This window comes from Pectinophora gossypiella, chromosome 14 (genome assembly GCF_024362695.1).
Source record: "Pectinophora gossypiella chromosome 14, ilPecGoss1.1, whole genome shotgun sequence".
Taxonomy (NCBI): Eukaryota; Metazoa; Arthropoda; class Insecta; order Lepidoptera; family Gelechiidae; genus Pectinophora; species Pectinophora gossypiella.
The window spans coordinates 9,708,575-9,734,077 of NC_065417.1; the positions used below are offsets into that span (position 1 = coordinate 9,708,575).

Consider the following 25,503-nt stretch of genomic DNA (forward strand, 5'->3'; position numbering starts at 1 on the left):
TTATTAGGTAGACTAGATTGTATTATTATGAAACATACATTTACGTATGATTAATGCTTTATATACCCTTTCGACTGTACTTTATTAGGGTTTAATATTTAGCTCGTTGTTAAGAAATGTTCCACTTCATGTTTCTTAGATATAATTGAAATGAAAACTACAAAACTACCGGGTAGATCATTCTACTACTAACACGAAAAATAAACTTACCTGCTTATATATTTAGTTTGTCACCTTTAAGTGTTAACCTAACCTGCTCCACTTAATGTTTCCATGTCGCTTAAGAGAAAAAGTGGCGTTAAGTTTATAGTAGGCGCCATAAAGTCGTGAATAATAAATGGCGACTGTGTAGCAGGCCTGGTGGCTAGCGTGAAAGGTTAACGAGACTGACGTGCCCTCGAATAAGCTTCCAGTTTCAAGTTTGAGCTAATAAATTACTGTCTACCCGTATAGACTACCGGCGAAGTATGCAAGTCAATGAATAATAATATAATCATGATCATGTACTTATCTACTCTTTTTCTATCGTGTGGGTTGTGAGGTGGAGTACCAACCTCATCAACCCTAGTGTCAGGGTCACTATTGAACCGTCAAAGGCCCCTGACATGGCTCATGTAACGACTACTTCTTACATCAGTAAGTAGTAACCGGGACCAATGGCTTAACGTGCCTTCCGAAGCACGGATTCTCTTACTTCCGGACAATCAGGTGATCAGCCTGTAATGTCCTAAGCAAACTAGGGATCACAAAGTCATTTTTATGATATTTCCCCACCGGGATTTGAACCCGGGACCCGGGAGTTATTCTAAATGCCATTGACAAGTAGGTAGCTACGTCAGCGTCAGGTATATTCAACACATTTTATTGCGCATGATTGCACGTATTGATAAATAAATATTGACGTACTGCGGTAGATAGGTATATTATATCTAACTACCTAGATGTTTGCTTATTAAAGTGGGTGGAGTAGATACAACAATAATCCATTTTGATGATTGCTATCAATAATATTCGCAATGCTATCGCGTTACAGGAACATAGTATTAAATTATTTTCGTAATGACAGCTTCGTATTTTCGTTTGCTTGAGTTTGAGTCATATAATTATAGATTTAGATTATAATCAGCGATGGCTAGATGCCTATGAGCCAGTGAAGTAATTCAAATCACTTGATTTCATGCATTTCTAAGTGTTCCATGCGCATACAGTTAATGATCCTACATAGATAAGCTCACGACTATATATCCCAATTGGGGTAGCCAGAGGTACATTCATCACAAGATGAACTAAGCAGCTGCGCCTCACCAAGCTTTCTCTTAGACCAACGTGATAGGTGGTGAGCTTTATCGCCGTTTATAATGGTCGAACCAACTGTGTTAGTGAAAACTGCACTTAAGATAAATTAATAACTCATTGGTGCAAGTCTGGTACCGGAGTTCAATCCGGTGCTCCCCGTTTAAGAAGCAAGTCGGGAAACCACAGGACCACAGAAACTTCTTCTTATCGTGTGGGTTGTGATGTGGAATACCAAGCTCATCAACCCTCGTGTCAGGGTTCTCCTCGTCCTTCGAAATGAGTCGCCAAAGGCCGCTGACTCAAGCAACGACTACATACTTACGACAGTAAGAAGTACGGATCAACGGCTTAACGTGCCTTCCTATGACGGATCTTCTTACTTTCGGACAATCAGGTGATCAGCCTGTAACGTCCTAACCAAACTAGGAGACAGACTTATTATGGTATGAAATATTAATATATAATATACTCACTCATGTATATTATAATTAAGTGACATGAATAACGTCACGAGAGAGGTACGTGCACTATAGCTAATTATTGTCATTATTATTGGTAGGTATTATTAACGGGTTGTTGTTGTAATACATTCATTATACGAGCTAGATTACTCATTGTGAATATAAACAGTAACTGTACAGTAAGCAAGTCTCTTTCAGTCATCCAATCCGTACAATGCAGTGCATGAATTTTTGTCCAGTTTATTTGATTTTCTTTATACTTAGCCATAAAGAAAATCATTATCAAATCAATAAAGAAAATGTTGTTTTTAACTTTAACAAAAATCAGAACAAACAATTGTCTTCACAAGAATTGCCCACAGATTTATAATGTGGTGCAAATGTTGGTGTATTTTATTTACATAATTTATTAGATTTTCACTTTGAAACCTATTTTTGAGTAATGGTAATGAATTACCTACTCAAATTAAAGATAGGTTTGAATATGACTACTTACCGAGTGAGAGCCCTTAGCGCTCCCCATTTGTCCGGCCAAGTAGTAAATGTCATTTGCGGGAAATATACAAGAAGTCAGCTTTCGTGGTCTAGTGGTTAGAGCGTTAGGCTCACGATCTGGATGTCCGGGTTCGATTTCCGATGGGGACATTGTCGAAAACACTTTGTGAGACTGTCTTTTGTTTGGTAAGGACTTTGGCTTTGGTGAGGACAGGCTTGAATCACCTGATTGTCCGAAAAAGTAAGATGATTCCGTGTTTCGGAGGGCACGTTAAGCCGTTGGTCCCGGCTACTAACCGTAAAAACACCTCCACCAACCCGCAGTGGAGCAGCGTGGTGGAGTATGCTCCATACCCCCTCCGGTTGATTGAGGGGAGGCCTCTGCCCAGCAGTGGGACGTATATAGGCTGTTTATGTATGTATGTATAGAAGAAGTCACGTCAACAAAAAAAAAATACCACTATCTCACTGGTAAGTGAAGAAGTGGTCTAAGTTGGTACACGCTTACCTACTTAGTCACTCTAGTTTTGAGGGAGTGGGTGTTAGTGAGGTTTGTTTTAAACATAAGTAAGTTGCTTGACTCCTTTATAGGAAGGTTGCATGACTTCTGATATGACATTACATGGTTCGTTCATCAGTATATTTTTGAAATGTTGTGTATCGTAAGTGGCAGCTAGCACGTGGTACGATTAGCGGCCTTAGCCTGAAAATCAACAATGTTAGTAAACTATTTAGCAACTCTCGATATTACAGACCATTGTTTGGTCACAGATTGCGTTCATGTTAGGCGACATTCCACTTTTAACTCGAAGCTTATGTTTCCGTTACTTCATTACAGTTTCAGTTTCTGTTGGAGTTTCAGAGACCGATTTTTCTTTTGGTAACAATTAGATAGTGGACCTGTACGAAAAGAAGCGTTTAGAAGATCTTGACGTAAAACGCCAAATACGGAAGACTCGACAGAAGCCCTCCTACAACTATACGTTTAATTCTGCTGGCCAGTTATTCTGTGCACCATGTGGCCGAACCTTCAAATCGAAGTTCGGTTTTGCTAGCCACATTAGAGCCTATCATAAAAACGACCTGGGATAGATATTTAGGAGTCGCCGTCGCCGGACACGGCTTGGACGCGATGATGATGATGATGATAGTTTCCTAGGACAAAGGTAAATTATGAAATTCTGTTTACTAAATATAGACTGATCTAAAGGTGACAAAAAACGTTTTTTTTTCTATTTAATTTATTTATGAATTTTAATAGAAGAATATAATAGTGCGATATTTCACATTCGACATTTGAATGTTTTTCTATGACGTCACAGGTTGCTTTTTCATACAAATTCCATAGTACTTTGGTGTTTTGACGTTTAGTAAAAAGTAGGTATAACTGATTTTACTACATGGAAACTATCCTTTTGTTTATCGGTAAACTAGTAAGAAACATATCAAGAAGTAGGTGAGTAAAAATGTTGTATCGTTGTCGAGTGCGTTTAATTGGCTTTTATAAAACTTTAACGTGTATTGGACACGATCGAAGCAGCGTGTGTGGTTGAAATCATCTTTTCGTTTTCAATATAACTATTTATTTATTTATTTAAAGGGATAGTAACAGCTTATCAATATAAGAATTACAAATGGTAAAAAACATCTTGCAAGCCAATTACAACTATCCACGGTTTACATTTTGTATGATTGAAGCAATGTAGGTACGCATACATAGATACTTAAAGAGGAATTACATTCTAAAGACTACAACAGAGTAACTAATAGGACCTAGATATAATTATTATGAGAACAAAGAGGAGGAGAAAAAAAATTAAAACAAATATAAACTTAACTAAAAGTACCGATACCAAAATAAACACATTATCAAAACATTAATAAATTAAGACACATTATATGTATAATTTATAAACATAATTATAATAAGTAATAGATAGATACCTATACTTTTGCCATTTGTTTCATTTCAACTTACAAAGACAACGATTCATCTTGCATTATGCTTCCTTTGGTGAACATTCCTTTTCCAATTAAAAAAGAACCTATCTTTTATCACACAGTTCCTTATATAATAGGTAATTCTCGACAAAAGCAGTATGGCCATTGGTTTACACATGTAAACTTATGTAGCCGTCGCGTCTAACAACGGCATTGTTAGCGTTATGGTTAACATAACCGAGTTGCCTAGTTACGCGAGTGACTGCATAATCCGCGGTCTCACTTTTTGCTTTTTATTTACTGCACACGTGCGAACTTAGTATGCATAGGTGTAGGTATGTATAAAAATCTATGCCCTTAATCACAATTGGGTTAGGTTCAGCCGCTACTTCTGTCGCCCTAATCATAACCATCGCAGACTAGTGGCTCTAAGAACTTACTTCTCGAGAACTTTCTAATTTTATTTAGTTGATTAAGATCACCATCTGCCTATAGGTAATTATATTGTATAAAAAGGATATATAAAAGTGTGTTACCACATCTTCTTCTATCGTGTGGATTGTGAGGTGGATTACCAACCCCATCAGCCCTGGTGTCAGGGTTATTGCTGAGCCGCCATAGGCCCCTGACATGACTCAATGTAACGACTACTAACTTACATCAGTAAGTAATTAACCGGGACCAACGGCTTAACGTGCCTTCCGAAGCACGGATCATTTACTTTTTTGGACAATCAAGTGATCATCCTGTAATGTCCTAACCAAACTAGGGATCACAAAGTGATTTTTGTGATTTGTCCCTACAGGGATTCGAACCCGGGACCTCCGGATCGTGAGCACAACGCTCAACCACTGGACCACGGAGGCCGTTACCACATCTACCTTACCTTTTTGAAGACGTACAAAAAATGAAATTTCTTGTTTTCACAAACTCTGAAAAGTGAAGTCCTATGTATTCCAACTAACTTAACGCTGCTAAAAAATATGTGAGGTTTCTCTCAGTCGAATTGGTAAATCACGATCACGTTGCACGAAGCACAACTTAATGAAACGTAGTTTGTTTACACAACTACTTTCGAAGTTGGCCATTTATATACAATGTAAGCGAATTGACGAGCCTTCTTGTAGCCTTAATGTAAAGTACCGTACGTGTAATTGGAGAGGCCGAAGGAATAGGTATAATTTCGCAACAATACCTTCCAAACAATGTTGGACTTTATGTACCGCTAACCTGATAATAATCTTGTATCAAGTTCGTTACTTTGTAATTTTAGGTTCTTTGTTATCTGTTGCAAACTCACTACAAAGTATTTTTAAGTAAAAGTACCTGAAATCAATGGTAAATATCTAACTTACAATACAACTAAACAGTGGGTATATATACCTACTTCCCATTTTGATGCAAGCGAAGGACACACCTCTACTAAGCTTAGTAGATATTCTACGTACTTATGTTAGGTTTAGCTCGTGAAGAAATAAAGTGGAAATAACATGATATGAAATGTTTAATCAGTTGACACTTGAACGTCGCAATACACTGTAATTATCAAATTAATTGTTTGCAAAGTGCTGGTTACCTTGCGTCCAAAGGTCACTAACGCAAAATAAAAACTGTCTGTTAATTGGAGGACAACCAAATATCTAAGTTATTTATTTTGTGAGCTAAATAAATAGTTTGCTTTTATATAATATGATAAAATTAAATAAATCACGCGGACGCGGCGCTAGTGCATAGAATTATTATGACTTCTCAATTGGTTCCATCAAAATCCGTGGACTTTTGTCGTGGCTCGGACTATACATTTCAACCTGTCGTTATATTTATCTTCGTTTTGCAATAAGACGAAAGAATAGGTTACCTACATTACAACGCAATTGATACTGTACGGCCTAGATTTATCCAACATCTAGCGACAAGCAAACAAGTGCGTATATTCCCGGATTTACCGGTGCTTCATGTGATTAAACTGTTATCAGTCGTTATCAGTCGAGTACGCTTACACCGAGCGAACACCTGCCACAGACACCTGTCTGTACTCTAGTATCTTAGAAGCTATTATCAAGATACCAACTGATATCAACTATTATGTACGTATTGTACTTAGATACGTGGTTAGTCGATGTAGGCGGTAGGCTTATCCTTACACTGAAATATCTTTTATCAGAGTTGTAAACTGTATAGGTACAAAGTAATAAAATTTAGACTTTTAGCTTTTATTGAAGGTTAGGTATATAACGTCAAAGATGACAAGGATATCTGAAGAACATATTTACTACTATTGGAATAGACAAACAACATTCGATTTTCGTTAGACTTCAATGCTGGATTCATGATTCCAGGAGAAGAAAGGAAAATGTACTTTTGACATCATCCCCTCTAGCATTATTATCCCGTTTTTTCACAGCTTACCTAACCAAAAAAAAACTTAAAAAATAAAATAAAAATAAGTAACAGCTTAAAATTTACTTTAGACATTTAAAAATAAAACTTGTCCGCTTTTTCGTTAAAAAAATCTTTTTTGGACTTACAATGCAGTTAACTGAGACGTATTAGGTACTTAGATTATGTTCTATCTGTACTAATTACTCATAAAAAACTTGGTTATTATATTAAAATATATTTAAAAATTTAAAAATGTTTGTCGGCCTCGTGTATTTAAGTGCGGAGCGTGTAACTCGATTCTCTCCGGTGACGAGCTGTGATAGCCACACAGCCACAGGTGTTCAACGCTTATCGATACTTTCTATAATATTCTCAACTAACATTGATTTCCGCCGATTACATACTAAGTTTCTAGTAGTATTAACTTAAAGAATTTATAGTACGGTGACATATATATAAGATCCCAATCCAAATTATCCCAATATATCCCAAGTAGCCACGCTTACCTCATATTTTTTATTATAAATGATTTGAGTGCATTGTACCACGATCTAGCCTGGTCTAAGCAGCGATGTGGTCTAAGGTGGAGCACTCAAACTCAAATAATGCCTACAGTGACATGTAGGCATATATATTTTATTCAAATCGAATTACAAATTAGTTCTATAACTGATAGGCTTGTCACCTTTGATAATGCTATTTTAATATTGGTGTAAAAAGATAAACAATAAATATTTATGTTTGATAAAATATAGTTCTAGATTTCTATGAATATCTTGGGATGCGATATCGCATGATAAGTACATTCACAAGAGACAAAACACGTACCTACCTACTTAACGTTTTGTTTGTTCTATGTGCAAGGTTTATGTATTTACAATAAAGTTAAAGTGCAATAAAAAGTATTGTATTGTATATAATTTGCTTTATTATAGAAAAGGATTGTAGTTGTTTAACATTTCCTGCCATTGTAGAAGTTTCTAAGTAGGTACTTAATGTAGGAAATCGTATTTGTATATTGTAGCTTCACCTGGAGGATAATTGTATACTTATTTTATTTATTAATAAACACCTGCACGACAATGAAAAGATAAAATCGTGTAAAGAATCCTATAAGTCATAAAATCTAAATATATTTGTAATGAATAATTACGTAGTTGAGATTAGACCTTCGAGCAGTAACCTTCTTGAGGTAAAAGACCTTAATATTTTATTTTTGTATTATTCTTATCTGGCAGTTTCGTTCGCTATGCGTTGCGTAGGTATGTTACATTCATCAACTGCATTTTGACCAAATCTTTACGTTTTCTTTTGATATATTTACTTTTATTTGCATAATCCTCATATAAGCAGCTGAGATAGCAGAACTATCAAGCGATTACTAGCAGTATCTAGACGATTAAATATAAACTAACATGACGTTAATATTGTCAATAGCAAGAAATTAAACTTTTTTTTTAAATAATATTGGCTCGCGTTTGACCACAATCTCACCTGATGGTAAGTGACGATATGGTCAAAGGTGGATCACGCTTACATAGCAAATCCCTATTCACTCTAGCCTTGAAGGTTCTCAGCGAGTTGGAAAAACAGACGACGGCAGACAGTTCCAGTCCTTTGCTCAAAAAGGAAGAGGCAAAACGTTTAATGCCGATTGGTGGTATATCTACAACATAAGGATGAAATGCCGGCCGAAGTAGATGGAATGGAGTGGGTGAAATTAACTTGTGAAGTTCCTGCGCACAATCACCGAAGTGTATCCTATAAAAAACCGACAGACAAGCTACCCTTCGTCTGAAATCATTGAAGAAATAGTATTCTAATTAAAGTATCTAATTTCATTCTAAGTAGCAAAAGTGATGGTCGGTGAGTCGTCGGTTGGTGCAAGCATACTGGCAGACCGGCACACCTGTGTAATCTTGTTAGTTAACGAAGATGATAGCTTATCGCGTATCAACAAACACTCCACGGAAATACTTACCACTGCGAACACCCGTACGTACTTAGAATGTACTCACTCTTACCTACACTCTCGCGTCTAAATTTAATTCTTGATAGGTACCTAATAGTAGTTTACTTATTTATTATTACATATTTATTTAGTATTTGTTAACGGTCGTTTATCAAATAAAGCTTTGTCATGTCAGGTGTGTGCATACGTAATGATAAAAATATCTCAAAGTGCGCCGTTCGGATAATTGGTAGTAAAAAAAAAAGGTATTTTTACACTATCGTATAAAAGAAACATCGGGATACAAACACGAAAATTCGGTTAGTTGCTCAACTGGCCCTGTGGCGCAACGGATAACGCGTCTGACTACGGATCAGAAGATTCCAGGTTCGAATCCTGGCAGGGTCGCGTGAATACTTTTTGTGTTTTTTATATTCATTTTTTTCGTTTATCGTACATTTGTAATTAGCCGTATTGTTCAAAGCTATGACGGCATTGAGCTAATGTTTGGCGAACAAACGACGCAGTCACCGTTTCGAGATTGTACTGCTATAACTCAATTTCAACTTACTCCGGCCGCAATACGGTGTATATTTCTTTAACAACTTTTAAATTACTGTAGAAAAGCCGTATTGTAACGTATGTTCTTGGAATAAGAATGATTTTTGCCGTGGTGTATGAGTAGTTGGTGAGGTGAAGTATGTAACACACGCAGCTGACCAAATATTGTACTGTGATAATTGGCCGTGATGCAATAGCGTGATCTCGACGATCTCCATAGTTTATCTTTTTGACTTTTGTCTTTCAATGTTTTTTTTTAAAATATATCAATTTGACTACGCGTTGATGTCTTTATTAGGACAAATTAATTTGTTTTTAAAGTTTCAATTTTGTTCCATCAACTTGTATCTCGTAATGACTCATCTATCATATTATAACGTTGAAGATATTTTTATGGAGTTTGATATGTTTATTCTGTACTTACAGATATTTTCCATATCTACTACCTACTTAATATTATGATTCTTAATAAATAAGGTAAGGAGGCGAAAATGAAATATAGTATAAATTCCAAGTTTTCTTTTTATTTTTAGTTTGATTCATTTAACGGAACTTATCAAAAAATCAGTGCACATTTTTAAAACTAAATAAAAAGAGGAAATCATGGACGAATACATTGTGAAACTGTTTCATAGACTGATGCGATTTGTGACTGTAGGCAAGTAGCTGCCGGGGACATCCAGTAGGTATACAAACAACGAGCAAATCATACCATCATCTCACAACAATACAATTTGTTTCACCACCAGCAACATCCCTCATAACTAAAACTATAACAGTCTGTTTAAAATTATAATACACCATAAGTAATAAGATAATTAAAGCATTTTCACCTTATACTCAATATAAATCATATAGGTTTTTAAATCGATAATTTTCAGCTAGTTTTATATCTTTCATTTTTTATTACATAGGTACACTATTTACATAAAGTTATGTACTGAACGCAAACTATAAATTAAAAATTACATTTTGCGTTGAGTACTCACAAAATAATATTCTCATAATCTAATAGCAACAAAATCGCCATGCAAAATCACACTCATGAAATTAACTTAAAAATAATAAATTTAATAGTAAAACCAACTTATAATTGGTTCACTTCTTTGATATAAATGGAAGCATCGTTTAAATTAAGAATCTAAGACCCAATTTGGAATAGAAATAAAATATGCAGTTTGAATACTTCGGCTTTAAGAAAAGTAAGTTTACATTTGTAGGGAGTGTTAGTCCTGAACGTGAAGTATCGCGACCACACAACATATTTACAAACACGATTACATACATCGGGCTAATAACTAGTAAAGCTTTTTACATAATAACGTAACAAGCCGCCGACGTGGGCGGCGATTGCATTGCAATGCTCAAGTCTTCTGCGCGTAATGCCACGAAACAATTAAATTAAGAATAAGTAGTATATTGATCGTAACGAGATCGTACTTAGGATATCATCGTCTGATGATGTTCACTGGAACTGCCGGCGGGTGGCCGGGCTCCCCCGCGCCCCCGTCCCGCACCGTGCACGAGACCACGAGCTCATTTAGCTTTACGCCATCATTTTATTGTCCTTTAATTCTAAACACCACTTAACATGTCGGCCTGTCTGGCTGATTCTGTTTCTCTGGCGTCTGTAACAAAAGAAATAACATGTTAGTATAGTTGCAACAACGTATCAATGTAGGTACAGAAATACCAAGAACCACTTGAGTGCCATTTGTTAATGAAGGGTCTAATACGACATGAGAACAGAAGGCGAGCCCTTGCAATCGGTGAGGGTGCAGCTACCAATCATTGCACAGATGCGCGCGCACATGTCTCCCCGCGATACCAGCGTTTTATGAACTGATAATCCGGACCGGCATGTTCCACCAGATTATGACAAACGAACATTCCAAATGTTTTCTACTTATTACGATCAATTTCGACCCCTGTTTTACCGTTATTAGTGATTGCGACAAATAGTATCGGGTAGCACATGCGCATCCCGCCCGCGTCCGGCCATCTGCCACCGCATATGCGCTCTGTTTCAACACTGTTTTAATTCATTAGTGCTCGGACAATGCGCTGGTTATTCGCTACCCTAATTAAACTGCTGCGAGGATGTCGCGTCGATTGCTCGATTAGCGCGGCGGGCGACACATGGGAGGCGTCGGTTTGTATCGCGAGGATGTTTACAGCGGCACTTCAACGGCGGTTTCAGCGGCAGTTTCCGCGTATCGCATCGGAGTGTTAGATTACCGCTTCCCGTCCGTACATCCGCGACACAGCTGAGCGGCCGAGCGGCGCACGTGGCCACACCCTATTTACGGACACATACCGAAGGGAGAGCACACATGTCCTGAACGGATCGGGACTTTGCGAGAGCGCACACGTGAAATCCCTTTATGAGACGAGCATTGTCGAACGGATAATGAATAGGTATGTATTTATTTAGCTATCCGGCCACCGGCACCGTCACGTGTGCGCCGTCGCAGCTGCGAGCGACCGTTACCCGCACAATGCCCTCGATCGATCCGTCGCTGATGGAATCCAGCGATCGGCGAAATCGATGCACGTGTGCGGAGGTTTGCACATATTTCGCGGTGGAGCTGCATTGTCTACGCGCCGCTGCCGCTCGGTTTATTAGTTCGGAGAAGCGTAAAGGTGCTCGTAAAACTTTCACATGCGCGATTTATGGTCGAGGTGTGCGGAGACAAAGATATTCCGAGGAGCAAGCGAGCATCGAGCGTGGGCGCGGACACCTGGCGGCTCGTTAGTGTCGCCTGTCTGCGCGATGCCGGTCTGCCGGACGAGCGTGGGCGGCCACCGGCGCGACCGCCGACCGGCTGCAACTACTGATACATTCATTACTCACTTTGAGATCATTATACGGCAGACGAACCCACTTCACTACTGAACTCTCAATATAATTGAAATAGAGACGGAAACAAACAACATTGTTTGACGCAACGACGTAGTGTGGCCGGATCAGTTAAATTGATTCCGAAAGGCAACATGCGGGCCCGTAATTGGCTGACTAAGTGATATTGACATACTGTAACAAAGTTAAAAGATTGAGGACGTGAGACTTTCTCTTAGCAAACAAAAGAAAGGAAATAATCGTGTCCGGGTTAGAGATAAATATGACTATGAATGGGGGTGGAGCCCTTTGCGTGTAATAAAATTAGGGTGACGCCACAGTGGATTACACGCCTAACAGTACTCATTATGATACTTAGCAGCTTATTACGGTTGAAGCGAAAAGTCAAACATCGTGGCTGTTCTGACATTTATAGTCGTGAAGGTGAAAGGGCGATCGGTGCAATAAATTTAGGAACGATACGAAAGGTTGTGCCGTTGGTGTGAGATTAGAGGCTACAACAAAGGATAGGAGCGTGAGTGAGAGCAGGAGCAGCTAGGTCTCACGGTGGTGGTGCGGGGCGGCGGTGCAGCACGCAGCTGCAGGCAACAATTACCGCGATAGTGGCGTATGCTCGTGACCGGAGGTTTGTGGCACAGCCGATGCCCCGCCAGATACTGCGTGAAATGCCGCCTCACGACGCGCATGCCACCGCCTCGGATTCCAGCACGATTGCCCCGAGCTTTGCCTTTTTAAGATTTTTTTACTAACACATTTGATAGTGATCTTTGTTCGAATAAACAGAATCAGTGAAATCTGTGATCGAATGTCCTTGCGAGCCGTATTCCGCATTTATATGCAGGAATGTGGTCCGATTAGTCGACATTCCACTAGTCCCTATATTGTAGGCGCTATATTAGTAAATATCGTATATCGTGCGATATCGCCGGCGCCCGCGGCTAATTAAAACAGTTGTTGGTTGTTGTTTCCACAGCATCGGGCATAATGGCCAGCGATTATTTATTGATATTAGAGGAGAGTTGTTTTCAAAACCGATTCGAAATTCCTCTATTTCATTGCCTTGAAATTTGAATTCGGATGCTATGAACGGTTTTGGCTCTATTTCTCAGTCGATCATATATCGTTACGTGGGAATTTGGCGCCGTAGGCAATGTACCTACTGCTTGGTTGTTGCTGTATTACATAAAGTGTGGTCTATCGATTGGAGAGTTTATCGTAATTACCGTGCATTTTGAAGGCTAACGAATCGAATATTGTAGTGTCATGCGTGTCAATCCATTTGGTTCACAGTGTTACAAATCTTATTGCGTCTTACATTTCACGATTGCGATGTAGGATTGAGAATCGTGCATTTAAGCATTGTAATGTTGATGCGATGGCGTTGTCGTGAGGTGGCCTGATCACGTCGCAGTAAATTGCTCACGGCACTTCGCGTCCTCTAAATCACGCTTGTTTTGAACATTTCCTCAGTTCCAACAACTGGCAGTGATTAAAATTTACGTGGCGCGACCAAGTATTAACGAGCGCGCATTGCGCCTGCGGCTGCGTCTTGTAATCGTGCTCGCGAGGCGCTCGAATAAATCCTGCGCGATGCACCTGCCGCGACTACTAACTGCGCGGGAAACTTTCCTGCAATTTAGATGGTTCTTTTGGATCGCAAACCAGGCATTGCTCGGTCGGCCAGCGGCAGCGGTGAATCTGGGCTTGCAGCCCCCATGCTAACTGGTAATGACGAAACGACAATCACGCGCAGGTGTCAGTCGGAATGTTAAACGAGGCAGCATAAATAAGTGTTGAATATTCAGATTGTGTGTCAGTACACGGTCGTTTACGCGGCGCCGGCGCAGGTGGCCGCGCTTCAAGGCTGAAATTCAAAACAGCCGTCACGCATGCGTGAGCAGCGGTTTAGATTGCGACTGCTTATTTACCGATTCTACGATTTCATGACGAAACTAAGTAGCCAACTAGATCAAAGGAGTTATGATATGAAAAAGTTGTGTTTACGTTTTTTATTGGGTCGTGATTTATGACGTTAACAGTTTTAGCACGGTGCAGTAGGTTTATGATTATTTTTGATGTACCGTTTCATGTAGAGTCGTGAGGTGTCGATATCTAACATTAGTTAGAGTAAAACAGTGCAACAGTTATCGGGTTCGTTAGTGGGCAGCTAATTGTTTAGCAGTTGTTTACTGAGGTGTGCGTGCGTCGCCACGTGTTGTGAAACACAGCATCTCCGCTTTTACCTTCCCTCGCTTGCGAAACGTGCAGGTGCGCTCAGCGCCGCCGCCGCAAAAACACCGACGCGCCTGATTTCATTTACTTTTTATGCAACAGACTATCTACTGGCGAGTCGCTTCGCACTTGAATAAACACACCTAATGCTTATGAAAAGGTAGTTTTAAGTCATACTCTGGGATCCATACATTGATAAATATAAAAATCTTTTTAACGGTAAACAAATTGAAAATTAATGAATTTCGTAAGAAACTGATGAATGTCAACGGAAAATATTTTTAACGATTACAAAGGCTCGCTTAGGTCTAGACATGTTTTTGATTTCAAAGAGCTATTTTGGGGGTTAACTTATGTGAATCGGACTTGCTAATAACTTAGTCCACAAACAAATGGGTTTCTGGGTTTCGGGCCAAGATCTACAAGTAAATACCTATATGAGGATATGTTTGTCAACTTACCGTTTGGTTTGAGTGGTGGTGGGCGGCGGGAGAGTCGCGGAGGATGGTGTTGGGGGCGGCGCGGGGTCCAAGCGGGCGGCGCGCCGGCCGCGGCGACGCGGCGCACGGCGGCGCCGCCAGCGCGCTTTCCGCGTCAAACTGATCCATGCCAGGGTGATTCTCCAGCGCCGACTGCAGATCGCAGATGTAGTCGATCACGTGCTGGATCACCTCCAACTTCGAAATCTTTCTGTTCTTCGGCATGAAGGGCACCAGGTCCTGCAGCTTGGACAGGTACATTTGTATCTCTGCGTTCTCGCCGTCACGGTGCCGCTGAACGCGCCCGTGGGCGATGGCGGGTACGGAGGCGCCGGTCGCGCACACTGCTGTGATAGCTTTCATTGTCACTGAACACGAACACTGGGTCGGAAGTAGGGATATCGCGAGCGCGTGACACGTGTTTGTGCCGTGGAGTGCGAGCGAGGAATGAGGAGATGCGCGTAGTGTGGTTGTATTTATGTCCGCGGGCGGGGCGCGGCGAGCGGGCCAGCCAATGGGCGCGCGGGGCGGGGGCGCCGGAGCCTGATTTTCCCATGGCGCTCCGCCGCGGCCTGCGAGGAGCGCTGGGCGGCCCTGACTAAGGCCGTTGCGCTCGTGACATGCACTTTGTCCTGTGCTCTTGTTTGGTTCTATAATTTGATACAAATTCTATTATTTAGTAATAATTATCAACTTTTTGTAAAATTAGGCCCTCTGATATATAAATAAAAAATGTCTGTTTAATCAAGCTTAAAGTTTCAGAAGACACTTTATAAATAACGTGCCTATTTTTGAGCAAGCGTCTTAAAAGTGCCTTGTAGTTAAATTATACCTACTTATATTTGCTACACACATAAGTAGGTATCTGGGTAGGTTATTTTTATTTATTGCATACCCAACTATTATTGAATTTCCGAGCAAGAGCTTGATATGAAAAGCCAATTTTAATGTAGGTAGGTGGATTAAGGAAATATATCCACCTAACGTACCTACGTAGGGGTTAGCGCGGCAATAGCACTATTTTTCACTGAATAATATAAAATTACAAGTAAAAAGTTCAGTAGAGGCACTGTCGGGGCGCGGCGCGGGGTGGGGTGCGGGGTGTCGGGAACAATGCCGAACGTGATGGAATCTACTTGTCGCGACACGGAGGCTGCACTCTACCACCACAGCCTTTAAATTAACTGACCGTACTCAGTTATATGTGGCACTTTTTGCTACAGACACAAGAACGGGGTTAAAAAGGACACATTTTTGCAATTCATCTAAAATTTGACATTGTTGACATTGCGCACTTAGTTTTATATGCGCAAATTACAAATTGCGACATTGCTTTTTAAGATGAATTGATTCAATGTCGCCTTTTTAACCCGCCAGTTCAAATTTTTTGCAGATAGCTCTACATTTCAGTTGAAAATACTTTGATCTTTGCATATTTTCCTCATCTTATGTGTTCAGAGTTGCGTGGAGGAAATCGATATAAGCGATAAGGCCGCCAATTGCCATGTACCTAGTTAAGTCTCATTTTGTATTTTCTTTTTTATTTTCGTGCAATAAAGGATATTTGAATAGAAAGGACTTACTAATTACTATTCTGATGCGACTTATTTAGAGGGAATTTAATCTAATATAATCTAGCCTATAAGATGAAAGGCAATGAAAAAGTCGGAAAATTGTATGATAACAATAACAAGTTAAATACCTACACATAATTAATTTATACGAGACAGCTTAATCTAGCTTATAATACGAGTATGTTCTTAGTAAGTAAAACTAACATAATGATTAATGACTAATCAAATGCATTACGATTTTATTTGTAGTAATTAGTCACTGATAAAGGTAAGTAACACGGGGGAAACCAAACAAACGATAAGAGATTTGTATTTTGGCTAATTATAAATATGAATAAGTGTGCATATCAGTCGCATATAATAACGTAAAATATCCATCCACATATTTTAGGCCTACATTGAGCATAAAACAACAAAATAAATATTTTTTATCACATGACAAATATATTATATGTCATAGTTAATTGAAACTTATTGCTTAAATATATAAAAATAAGGGTCCATAATTGCACTAATAGCCGCTATAGAACGTTTAATACCAATTTGACAGCGTGGGGGTCCGAATCGTAAAAATAAGAGCGGGTATAAAAAACTTGGGCAAAAAGTCTCGAGTCACCTTCGCGGTGGGTTTAAGGAACCCAGGTAGAACAAGAGTTATTTCCTTCGTTGCCCTTTTATCTTTTGAATAATTTGAACATGTGACTCGATAAATTGGAGCGAAGAAACGTAATTTGACGATGATGAAACATAAAAAGAAGGTGGAAAGGCAATTTGGTGTTTGAAGTTATAGTTATGACATTAGTTTGAGTCAAATCATAATTTGAGCAAGGTTTATTAAGTCATTGGTGGATTTAAAGCATGTAATTTTGTTAAGTCCAGGAGTGAAGCTCAACAGATTGAAATTATGATGACGTATTTTAATTGTCTTTCTGTTTTAGGGTATTTTAAAAGACGAAGTTGGTTGAATACGACTCGTATTGTGTATTCATTCACTAATGCAATACTCTTGCAATCTTATATCAACCGATCTCAGGTTCTTGACTAAAGGTCTCTCTTAATGCAGGCAATTTGAATCTAAATGTTATGAGTATGAGAATACATTTAAATATATCAAAATATTGAGTCATCTAGCATTATCCCACTATTCACAGGGTCCGCTTACCTGACCTGGAAATTTGACAGGTCCGGTTTTTTACAGAAGCGACTGCTAGTCTGACCCTCCAACCCGCGAATCGAAAACCAGCACAATACAGGTTAGGTCACATACCTCTGAAAATGCATTTTTCGGGAATGTGGGTTTCCTCACGATGTTTTTCTTCAACGCTGAGCACGTGATAATCATTTATGATCCAAACATGAATTCGAAAACAAATTCGACAATCATTGGTAATATTTTTCGTGTATACTGTACTTTTATTTATAAAAGTTTTATTACCCATGAAAGCATAGTAGGATGTTTGCTGTTCCCACAAAAATGAAATATATTTGTCAGGTAGTTCCACCTGACTACGGCCAAGCAATAATACATCCCGTCAACTTGACTGTCAAAACGTGTCTTCGCGGCTACCTCACAAATTACGTTTACAACCACGATTTATTTTTACCTTTAAGGATATTGTCCTCTCACGTACTGGACCTTTGTCCACTATCTTGCATCAAAAGCACCTTGCTGTGCAATTTAAGATATTGTCTTAGGCCGACAGGTACCATCCTTTGTCGAATATGGAGACAACAGGTCCGGCAAAAAATATAGACAGACTACCCACAACACCTTAACAACATTTAAATGTCTCAAACTACATTTTGTAAGGTGCTTTTACGACAGTGTCAATTTAAAACTTGCCAAAAAAAATTGTCCTTTCATCAAGATATTGTTCTGGATGCCGTAGAGGCTGTTTATTGGCCTCTTAAATGTTCCGCGTAAAATTAGTAAGGTATAAATGTGACGATGTAATTTCCTTTCACGGTGGGGTCTGTTGATAGCATCTTTAATGCGTCGATGTAAAAGGTAAACTAAGTGTTGAATAAAATATACTTTTTCATTTTTACTTTTTTGCAGGCTTACGTGACGTTATTCAAACATTTTTTTTAATGTGAAAATATAAAGGTACTGATTTGACAAAACTTAATCATTATCACTAATTTAAGAGCCACGCTTTTGTCGGTGTATCATTCTCCATTCTTGTCTATCAAAGGCCAATTCCTTCACTTCCTAAAACTTAATATGAAATACATTTTTGTTTTTATATTACCGATCTTGGCTACCTTTAATGTTAGCATTTAATTTAATTTGACAGCATTGTCCCGTGCATTACGTATTTTCATTAAGGCCCTTTCACATTAAGGCGACCCCCGCGCGTGCCGTGGGAGTGCCGGACGCGTGCCGCTCCCATCGCGTGATACTCTTCAATAGGCTCACCCCCGGACACCCCCGGACACCCCCAGACACCCTCATATACCCTCGAACACCCGCGAGCTCCGCGATTGATCATAGTTATTGCGGTATTACTTCGAGTCATTGTGTAAATGTGGTTCAAACGCCCCCTGAAACAATGCCTTTTGAACGTAATGAGCCCCTATCCACTCCAATTGATTGGTAACTACCCCACTTTTAATCAAAACGAGGAAATTAAAAATCTGTCGTAGTTATAGATAAATAAAACAATCCAAAAGGTTTCTAGACTTTTTGAACATATGGGTAACTCGTTGATGTCTTTTGTAGGAGACGTAATTGTGTGTATTAAACGCACACGCGTGACGTAAGCATTACATAACGTATTTTATTAAATTCTTGTCATGTCTAATAAATTCCTTCAAATCAATTGTTTTATGACTAGAATACTAAATACACATAAATCCAACAGCTATAAATCATACGCTTTACCGTCACTGAATAGTTATACTCGGAATAAGATGTATGAAAATCGATCCATATCGATTCAGCGAAACATTTAATGTGTAACATTCGATATTCTATTACGCTTTCAAAATAATGGTGTTTGCTTCTCGTAGGCTGTAAACAGAGTGTATTGCCTTTGCGATATTGCACGTATGCACTTATTGACCGAGGAAACAGTTCGTGCCCTCGGTCCCACGGGAGGGCGCGAGAAATCCCTTAATTCGTGCAGGTGCGGGCTCATTACGCGCTTTTCCGACACGTGTCGGCGCGTGCGTCCGCCCTCTATGCTTACTCCTTGCGTGTATATAACGCACTCCCATCGCACAGTTCCAAAGATAAATAATAATAGGTTTCGTTTTGTTGGTATCAGGTTTTGGTTAGAGCTGACGGTTTATTTATTATGTAGTGAGTTTCATGTTACATTTAAGATAACATTAAGTATCTACCTAATCAATTAGTCAAAAGATTTCGCCCAAGTTTCGATCAAATTCTTACCTAACTAAGTAATTACAAACAACTTCTCACCAAAACACGAACCACCAAAGCAAGCCGCCAAACCCCACAGATTGTTGACCCGAGCGTTCTTTTCTGAATAAACAGAGCAGAGCTGAATCGGCATCGTTGAGAAGTTCCGATGGGAAGGCTTCGTTCTCGTGTGAACAGCCGTGGGAGCGGTCACAGGTCGTCGGGATAATTACCAGAGAGCCGATCGCCGCACGCGCATCGCGGGATTTCGGACACGCAGATCGTTCGCACGACTTTGTAAGATTTTATCGATGATGTGGAAAAGTTTGAAAGGATGTTAAAAGGAATTTGTTTCTTTTATATATTTGTGTCCATAATCCAAATTTTGTGATGTAAGTATTGTAGTTGTGGTTTGGTTCTACAAACAGAGCTTTAGCTCTGTCTTCTGAATCAAATACAACTGTGTCTGTCTAGCTGGACCATAATATGACAAAAGTTAAGCATAGATATCATTAACTTTAATAGTTGGACCACCCCCTATGGACATTATTATTCAAATTAATAACACCCCTAATACTCCTCAGTCTTAATAAAAAAAAAAAACCTATCTAATACCGGTCATTATTAGCCTATTATGTTCATCACGAAGGAATGTGAGGAGTAACATAGCATCGTGAGAGGAACGGGGATGGCATAAGTAAATCGCGGCATGAATTACCAAGACGTGGGATAGCTTGTGGATACCGTGAGAGCATGCAGGTCATGGGAGACTGACGAGGTAAGGGAAGTCGAGAGGTTTCGATTGTTGTACTTGCTTCTTGTAAGTCAGTCATTATACGAGTAGTATGTAGGTTTGGGGCGATTGATTGATGTGTTTCGAGTGAGTATTTTTTAGAAAATTCTTAATAATTCGACACAAGGGTGGATGACTGAGTCAACAATAAGTTATAAAATGCTAATCTTGAAATGGAAGTTAATTTAAGATGATCAATAATCAACCTCATTTTTCATTTTGACTTGTTTATGAATTACGTCACATTAAGTACTTACGTATGAATATTCGTGACTTTTGCAAAAGCATCTCATTTGACTAAATTGTCATCTAGCCTATTGCTGACTATCAAAGGAAATCCTAATTTAAATCAATCTGATGTCTAATGAAAAAAAAAACCAGTGTGATATTTTGTCATACCTAACTACTAAGTGTCACCAAACTGCAATTTTTAAATAATAAAACATCAGGCTTAGTACCCTTCCTGTCGTTTTAAAATACCACTCCTTAGATTGCTCTTTTCCCCATGAAAGGTTACATCGATTTGATACAGCCGTATCCCTTAACAACCCTGTCTAGAGATTAATAACATGGCTTCAATGTTGGGGGATTTAATTCGCAATAAGCGTAAAAGGCATTTAATAATGCAGACGTCCGATCACGTGCGCGTGCGATGAACAAATACCTAGCAATCGACGTAATGAACGCGCGTTGGGAGAGGGCGAGGGGAGGAGGGGGAAGCGCCACGTGGCGGTCACGTGACAATTTACATCAAGCAAGCTATGTGGGCGAGGGACTAAGTTATTACATTACGTTTTTAGTGATTGTGAAACGAAATGAAAATGTACTTCGTTACTGATTAGATTTGTTTTGTCAGTATTTCATTTCGTTCATGTAACAACACAAATCTTAGTTAAAATGATGTAGTGTAGAAATGTATAATCAAAATTAAACAGGAAAAAGCCGTAATTTCTTTACACTCCCTTTTCAGTATTTATATAAATAGGTGCTATGTCTAGTAGTGGTAGTAGTGGTAGTAGTACATCGAAAAGTTGCATTTTGTCTTTAGTACGTGTAGTGACACTCAGAAACGTTGTGTAAGTAATACACATTACAATAACAATCAATCTATACAGCTGTTAGACAAAGGCCCACTCAGACGTCAAAACGAAACTCCCACAGCTTTATAACAAAAACTGTGTCGATTTTCCCACAATAATGAATGGGGATCAAGCCGATTGAATGGCCCCGCGCGAAACTATGACGTCACATCTGAACCACTTTAATTGGAGCTTTGATTACGTTCGGCTAACAAGCGATTTGTTAGATAGGGGTGTGTTAGGCAGTGGTCGTGTGAGGTCTACGGAGACTGGTAGCATGCAGATTACATATAGGGTGTTGTGACACGCGTGGGAGCTTGCTGCATTGTGCAGGCACTTAACTGTGCGATAAAGGAACTATAGGACCATTAGCTGGATTCGCTTTGCTCATTCGTTGTCACTGATCGATAGACATTGGATTATGATACGAGAACTGATTCGGAGGGAAGCTCTGGAACGAAAGTGTGAATTATAGTTGGATATAGAAGAATTTAATGAGCGTGGGAATTAATATGTATGAAAATCAGAACGGTTGTAAGATGTCTGCGATTTATTGGCTGCGGCGGCTGTAGGTGCGCCTACATGTAATAATTATTGCATCGAAACAGCTACGCTAGAAGCCGAACCTATTCTAACAATACCTTTTGTAGGTTATATTATACTATTATTCGATAATCTGAATACCTCAGATTTCTATTCAGATTGGCGAATAATTATGAAATCGAATAATCAAAGATCTCTATCAAGAACACCAAACAAAAAAATCGCGGAACGAATTCGCGAAATTCATACCACAAGTCTGCAACCCTTGAAACCAAATGAACCGAGGAAGGAACTAAAGTTCTCAAGTGGTTTAATTTTAATAAAGCTGGGGTGAAACAGTGAAAGCCAGGTGCATACGGGGCGATATCTTGATAGACTTATGAGGGTTATATTGTCGGTTTTTTGGACCGCCCTTAAACCTTTGGCGTCAATTATTCGTGACCCTAATTGCAGATGATGTGATACGAGGTATTGTGATCGAGTTGACGGCGCTATTGCTTTATTTGTGTACTTTTTGTAAAGTTGTTGTTTGGGGTTTCTAAACTCATGTCGACAATGCTTTCTAAGACGTTACATTGATGCTTTGTGATGCTGGTTCATTGGGAATAGTATACCATATTGTAGGATCAGCTGTATCGGTTGTTGTAAGTAATTGATAGTTTGGATGTGTTGAATGTTTTATGTTAAGGCACAGAATATCTACTGACACATAGTACAAAGATGGATACCATATGTCACTGGGACACCATGGTCGATCGCGCCGCCAACAAATGTGCGTAGTTGACACCATAGTATCTTGTTGGTTGCGTTTAGTACAATTCCATACACTATGTTGGTGGCGCGATCGTGGTAACACCATCAAGGTGTCTTAGTGTATAAGAGGTGTATAAGAGCGCCCTTAGGTACCGTTCCTTTTCTTTATTAAAGTTTAATATCTAACTATATCTCCAATTATACCAATCGCACCCTAAATGTAGTCCTTGTAGACCAAGAAAGGAGGGCTTCTTGACCTCAATTCTTCGATTGGGTGCATTTGGATTCCAATGTCGAAGAAGAACATGGGAGCGTTTGTCCAATTGTTCAGATGATTATATTAATTGCTTGACTTAGGATCTTACTAAGAGTGTTCAACTTATTATAGTTTAAAAATATTCAAAGAATCGGTTAAAATTGATTGAAGACTTATATTAATGTACTGTAACTCCCTCTATATATTGCCAAAAAAATCCATCGCGCGATGTTTGGACATCTGCCCCAGCGACCCCAAGTCCTGTGCTGCTGCTGGTTGAAGCTGGCTGGCAAGGTGTGCCAGCTCCCCTACGTCACAGTCGCGATGTGAAATGCGGCGGTTCTCACACCCCGCGCAATCGCAGCTGCGTACGCGCACACAGCTGTCGCCAGTATGCAAACGCCCTAATAAACTAACGCGTTTTATTACTACGCTCTTTGTACCGCTTATACTCCGATAGGCGGATTATTATAGCAGATTAAGGTAAGATAGATAAAGGTCTTGAAGTGGAGAATAAGAAAGGCTATAAAAAAATTGAGATGCCATAAAAGTATGACTTTTTATTGCTATGGTTCTCATGGGAATGGTAAGAAAATTAACGGGGAAATACTTTTGATTTCAATGTGATTTAGGTATGACGCGTGAATTTAATAAAATAATAATAATAAATTGTTCCTTTTTTATTAGATTCTTGACCGCAAAGTAAACGGGCTAAGAGATAAGTGCGTTATCTCAATTCAATAAAGTGTTCGTGGAGTCTAGACTTGCACCAATGAGCTATTAATTTATCTTAAGTGCAGTTTTCGCTAACACAGTTGGCTCGACCGTTATAGACGGCGATACGGCTCACCACCTATCACTTTGGTCTAAAAGAAAGCTCGGTGAGCTGTGGGTACTTAGTTCATATTGCGATGGATGTACCTTTGACTACCCAAATTGGGATATAGTCGCAAGCTTATGTTCACTGAATCTGGATTCCTTTTTTAATACTACTATCGCAACTACTTTTTAAGGTCTTTGAAATATACCTACAAAAGAACCTTCAATGCTAAATAATGTAAGCTAAACTATGCGCCAAATGTAGGTAACACCTACGCTACAGAGGAATGCTGTATTCCTTTAGTCCAGTATTATGACGAATACGGTTACTTTAACTAGTTTTTAAATACCTATCTCGGGCAGTCCATCTGCAGGGCACATGGCCACAAAGCGGCATTGTCAGCGTCGCTATATCGGGTGCGTTCGCGCACGTGGCGAGCCCGCCCGCCCTGCGCCTGCGATCAACATGAACTTTCTAATTTTACGGCTCTTGTTGCACTGTTCAGCTGTTATATTGCCGTCAATGTTTATGGGCATTGAAAAAATAGTAGGATGTACTGTTCCGGGATTGTTTTCGAATTTACTGATGTTTAGTTTAGTTTGCTATACTTTTCAAAATATTATCTGGTTTACTGGTACTGATAAACAAACATAAAGTTTATCGGAACGTTATTTGAGTTTGCAGTAAAAATAATGAATCCATTAATTAAAATTGAGCTCATTTCAAATGTATAAAACAAGTGATAAATATCTAGGTAAATATTTTATTGAAATAACAAAGTATTATTTTACCTGCAATTCATAATATAAACTCACGACATTCCAATTGCGGTAGTCAGAGGTACATCCATCGTAAGATGAACTAAGTACCCACGCCTCACCGAGCTTTTTATTATACCAACGTGACAGGAGATGAGCTGTATCGCCGTGTATAATAATGGTCGAGCCAACTATGGTAGTGAAATCAATAAAATAATAATACATTAAATGCTCAAATAAACTGAGTATTCTAACCTTCCCAGCTTCTGTGACTGCGCACAATCTGCACCGCACATGCGCCCTAGCGGCTATTTTTTACCACCCCTGTAAATATTGTGATCGTTTCCTCAAGTACGGCTCTTTACTCTTGTCCCCATAATGTTTGAACTTTTTGTTTATTTGTCAATTGCAATTCGAAGTTTGAAATTGAAGTCTTTTAAAGACCTTGCCGTATTTGTGGTGTTGTTTTTTTAATACATAGGCTATTTAAATCACATCTATTCTGCTTTATTAATAATAATAATAATATGAAGACGCGACGTTTCAATAAATGAAGAATACTTGAAAGTCTCGACCTACAGAGATGATACCAGGAGCGTACCGGGGCTGAAGCAGGATTTGTATGACACCTTGCGCTACAGTGCGGGTGCGTAGTAACATTGATGATTACTTACTATTTATGTATGCGCTGGACTTACAGGATATATAACTAAAGTACAATGTACGGACAAAAACTAAAAGTCAAATGGAACAAAAACCAGCGCTATAAAGTGGTTCTGATTGATATCTGGCTCATAAACGGGAGCACGTGAGACGTTCTGCATCTGCGAGTCAGGCCCTTTGTCAGCCGTGGCATTTCAACTGATTAATGATTGCTACACTGTGTCAATATTTGCATAAGAAAC

The 25,503-nt window shown here is 39.2% G+C and overlaps 1 protein-coding gene and 1 non-coding gene across 2 annotated transcripts; one reads left to right on the forward strand and one right to left on the reverse strand.

The window, feature by feature from the left end:
* The first annotated feature begins 8,861 nt into the window (after positions 1–8,861).
* Trnar-acg (transfer RNA arginine (anticodon ACG)) lies at positions 8,862–8,934 on the forward strand. Its single transcript has one exon. It is a non-coding gene; the product is annotated as a tRNA-Arg (tRNA).
* A 657-nt stretch (positions 8,935–9,591) lies between these two features.
* On the reverse strand, positions 9,592–15,118 carry LOC126372892 (protein extra-macrochaetae). Its single transcript, XM_050018826.1, has 2 exons — positions 14,641–15,118; positions 9,592–10,715 (listed from the first exon to the last, which is right to left on the reverse strand). Exons 1-2 carry the CDS (start codon positions 15,019–15,021, stop codon positions 10,674–10,676), a joined length of 423 nt encoding a protein of 140 aa, XP_049874783.1. The 5' UTR covers positions 15,022–15,118; the 3' UTR covers positions 9,592–10,673.
* Positions 15,119–25,503: the final 10,385 nt, after the last annotated feature.